The 4,442-nt window shown below is 40.3% G+C and overlaps 1 protein-coding gene across 1 annotated transcript; it reads right to left on the reverse strand.

Annotated features, from left to right (window-relative positions):
• Positions 1-2,491: 2,491 nt before the first annotated feature.
• Positions 2,492-3,153, reverse strand: LOC102727550 (interferon alpha-1/2-like). The gene has a single exon (XM_006745469.2). The coding sequence runs from the start codon at positions 3,151-3,153 to the stop codon at positions 2,590-2,592; it is 564 nt and encodes a 187-aa protein (XP_006745532.1). The 3' UTR covers positions 2,492-2,589.
• Between the last annotated feature and the right edge of the window lie 1,289 nt (positions 3,154-4,442).

The raw sequence follows: 4,442 nt of genomic DNA on the forward strand, positions 1-4,442 counted from the left end.
CCTTGAGTAAGGGAATACATTTATTTGCCACCACAGTTCTTACTTTTCAATTTTTTCATTTTTTTAAAGTAGGCTCCACACACAGGGCGGAGCCCAACGTGGGGCTTGAACTCACACTCTGAGATCAAGACCTGAGCTGAGATCAAGAGTCGGGTGCTCAACCAATTGAGCCACCCAGGTGTTCCTATTGTTCAATCTTTTACTTAAATTCCTGAACACTCATTAGTCTCCCCTTTGGAGGTCAGTTACTGAAGCGTAGGACACACAGTTCTGAAGAATTTTGTAGAAAGAGACAAACAGTATTCTCATATATAGCTGTCAGAAGAAAAATAAGAGGATACCTACCACATTTTAAGTCGTTCCTTTATGGAAGATGCAATGCTAGGTGCCTTTAAAGTGCATGAGTTCAGTTAATATTCACAATATTCTGTTATACTTGTTAAATCTGTTTTTACTCCTGAGTTATATACAACTCACTCTTCTATGGATTTCCATGACTCATGTTGTATTTTCAGCTGATTTTGACCAATTTTTTTTCTTTGCTTTAAATATTAAGAAAGAGAATGTCTGTACAGCTTGCCACTCTCATTTTTGAAGAAAGTCTGTCAGTCTTCATGTGCATGAGTACTTTGTTATTCGGAGATGCACTAAAGATTGTGATGTTCATAAAATTAGGTAACATTACCAGTGAGTAACAGAAAAAAATTCTTATCATATCAAACTCTCTAGAAAAAGAAATGCGGTATAATGCTGCTGTAGTAAACAGGGTCACAATGAGAAGTTAAGGAACATAATTAATAAAGCCAGTCATTCCAGGAACTTTTTTTTTATCAGTAGTAATAGATAATTTGATGAAGGATTGAATGAGTTATCTATTCCTGCCTAGTGAATTCTTAAAGCTGAGCAACTTTGATATACAAGGTAGTAAGAACCAAGACAGGATAAACCATTGTCAGTAATTAAGTCATGATTCACACTAAATACAATATTAAACCCATTAATAAGATTTGCCAGAACATCAATTCCATGAAATCACTCCAGAAGAAACATACGGCATAAAAGGGCAAACTATGCACAGAAAAACGAACCCCATTATTCCCAGATCCCATGCTATATTCTTCTCCACTTCAGACGCACTGAAGGCCTCCAAAACAGGAATTCTATGTATGCTCCCATCAGCTCCAGTGTGGTCTCTGCTTATGATTCCACCCAACCGACTCTCATGAGGTCAGCAAAGGCATCTAGTTTTCTGACACGCCAGGCAGTTTCAATCCACATCTTCCAGGAATCCACTGATGGTCTTCGAAGTACATTTATGTCCTTAAATATACTCATCGGCATCCTCTCTTGTTATCTGTGTACTGTATGGCCATGAGTCCACTGTCTCCTTGTGGCTCTTCTCTCCCCTCCCTTTAATGGTTACAGAGCCTTAGAATCAAGTTTGTGTTTGTTTCTCACACTACACAGTCTCCCCGCATGAACACCTCTATTTCTGGCATTCCCTGCTAGATATGGACCTCAGCCATGGCATTTCTTGTCAAATGTAAGATCACCTCTCCCCTGACACTGGACATTTGTGCCTCCATGTCTACCAGTCACCTGTCCAGGGGTCCACACCTTTTATGTGTACTTTCTGACCACCTCCATTTTGGCACCAGGTGAGAGAATTCACTTCCTTCCCTTCTTTATTATAACACTAAGTCAGAGGAATGTTTTTAGATTCCTATACCTACAATAATGAAAGATATAGACATCAGGAACTGTATTTATTGTGTCCTATAGCCTAAGGATAACATGCAAGTTGTCTTACAGGAAGTGAGTTGTTATTTCCAATGTTAATGTAGTATGATGGGTAAATGCATTGCCATCCAATTTTCAATCAAGTTGCACAATTAGACTTAGTGTTACTCTTTTAAAAGAATGCCAGTAGTAAAAGTTCAATAAAGAGGGGCACCTGGGTGGCTCAGTCGATTAAGTGTCAGGCTTCGGATCATGTCATGATCTCGGGGTCCTGAGATGGAGCCCTACCTTGGGCTCCCTGCTCAGCGAGAAGTCTGCTCTTCCCTCTCCCTCTCCCCCTTGCCCCTGCTTCTGATCTCTCTCTCTCTCACTCTCAAGTTAATAAAATCTCGGGGTCCTGGGATCAAGCCCCACATCAGTCTCCCACTAAGCGGGGAAACTGCTTCTCCTTCTCTCTCTGTGTGCCCTCTCTCTGTCTCTCTCTCAAATAAATAAATAAATTCTTTAAAATGAATAAATAAATAAAACAACCATTCAATAAAGAAAAAAGTGATAAACTGATTAAATATTAAAAATATATTTTATTATATTCTGCAATGTAAAGGTGCACATATTATATGAAAATCTGAATCTTATAAATATTAACAAAAATAAATATTTAAATATATAAATACATGAACATGGTCATCTGTAAGCAAATACTGCTTGTATGGTTCACATGTTCAGAAAAAACTTGAAAAATTGACTGTTCATGTCACCATAACAGCAGAAGTGACATTCTTTGACACAGCAGAACAAGGGAAAGTATGATTATTAGTCAATTAAAATCATTTTATGTTGAAAAGGGTCTCATTTCTTGCTCCTTAATCTTTCTTGCAAGATCGTTGATGAAAACAAGGAGCTCGTGACTTCTGCTCTGACAATCTCCCAGGCACAAGGGCTGTATTGCTTCTCTTGCAGATAGAGGGAGATTCTTTGGAAGTAGTTCCTCAGGATGGAGTCCACCTTCATGAGGGGAGTCTCTGCCCCCGCCGCCTCCTGCATGGGACAGGCTTCCAGGTCGGTCAGCTGCTCAGAAAGTCCCGAGCAGAATTCCTCTAGGAGGGTCTCGTTCCAAGCAGCAGATGGGGCCTCTGTGCAGAAGAGGTGGAAGATCTTCTGGTTCATCACATGGACGACAGAGAGGGCTTGAGCCTTCTGCAACTGCTTGCCATCAAGCACCTCCTGGGGGAAGGCAAAGTCACTTGTGTACTTGTTACAAGAGCTAGCAGAAATTCTCCTCATTTGTCCCAGGAGCGTCAAGGCCCTCCAGGCGAACAGGCCATGGCTCTGAGGCAGGTCACATCCCAGAGAGCAGAGGGAGCTGCAGCTGAGCACCACCAGGGCCACCAAGAAGGAAAAGGGCAGGGCCATTGGGGATCCTGCAGATGCTGCTGGCCTGGCTGGAGTGGGCAAGTCTGGGAACCGTGGCCCTGGGTTCTCTGAACATCTTCCCTTGTGTGTGTGGTTTAAGTAGGGGACATGGGAGTTTTCAATTTCTGAACGTTTCCCTTACTTTCTACTTCTCTTTTTGCTTTCCTTTCTGCACTTTCTCCTTGGGTTTGGAGCATGGGTTTCTCAACCGATTCTTTTTCTTATTGCCCCCTCCGTTTAGAGTGTTTTGAATGTTTATGTAATTGAAACTTCCAAGAAAACTCGGTAACACAGACCTGCGGTCTATATAGTTATGTATGTATAGCTCTGCTTTATATATAAAAAAGAAACTGTCCATTTTACTGTGTTTATTTAATTCAGGGTGAAGAATGACTAGAAAGCTCAAATAAAGCTCAATTTTAAATCTCCTGAACCTTCACTGGATAACTAAATTTGATTCGTGACCTCCAATTTATTACTTATTTCAATGGCAATATAAAAGTACAATGGAAATTAAGAATTTCTACAAAGACATAATAATGATATCAATGTACTTAAATATTTAGAATCATTCCAAATTGCTAATAGCCAATGAAAAATTAAATCGTTTATTGGACATTTGTTTTTAGTGTACTGTATTTACATGGCCTCAATGAGAAAATAATTTTTAACTTCACTTGCTGCTTAATACTCATCAAGTTATTCTCAAAATATTTTTTCTGTTTAACACTAGATAGAATTACTGATGTGTTGAATAAGTTTTTCAGAATTAAATCATAAAGTATAATCTATTTGTATTTATTTCCAGAGCCTGATTCACAGCAAGGCTCAAACGTCAGCAATGTCCACCAGGTAGCCAATGGCAGCTCACAAGTAAGCAAAGATCACCTCTCCAGGTACGACATCGATTTCCAGGAAATGATGGAGAAAAAGTGCTCCAATCCCAGATTATTCCTCTTATTCCTAGTGGGGCACTATCTTGCAGACATTTCGTGTATCTTCCACAAATTCCATGTCCATGCTTCTTGTGTGATACCGAAGAAAACCCAATGGCAGACAATAAATACTGAGGATGAGGTTTTGTGAGACCGCTCCAAGGCTGAGCTTTGGCATACCACACACCTTGGAATATTGAAGACTTGTTCCCAACACTAAGAACTACTTGGTACATTGTTGGAAGCAACTGTAACAACTGTTCCGTCTGGTGTGGGGATGCTGGTGACGGGAGAGACTGTGCAGCTACAGAGCAGGGAGGATGGGAAAAAACTCAGGACCTTCTACTCACTTTG

This window comes from Leptonychotes weddellii, unplaced genomic scaffold, assembly GCF_054177405.1.
Source record: "Leptonychotes weddellii isolate Sample4059 unplaced genomic scaffold, ASM5417740v2 HiC_scaffold_16596, whole genome shotgun sequence".
Lineage (NCBI taxonomy): Eukaryota > Metazoa > Chordata > Mammalia > Carnivora > Phocidae > Leptonychotes > Leptonychotes weddellii.

Coding starts and splice junctions, on each gene's coding strand:
- LOC102727550 (XM_006745469.2), bottom strand. CDS start 3,153: ATGGCCCTGCCCTTTTCCTTCTTGGTGGCCCTGGTGGTGCTCAGCTGC.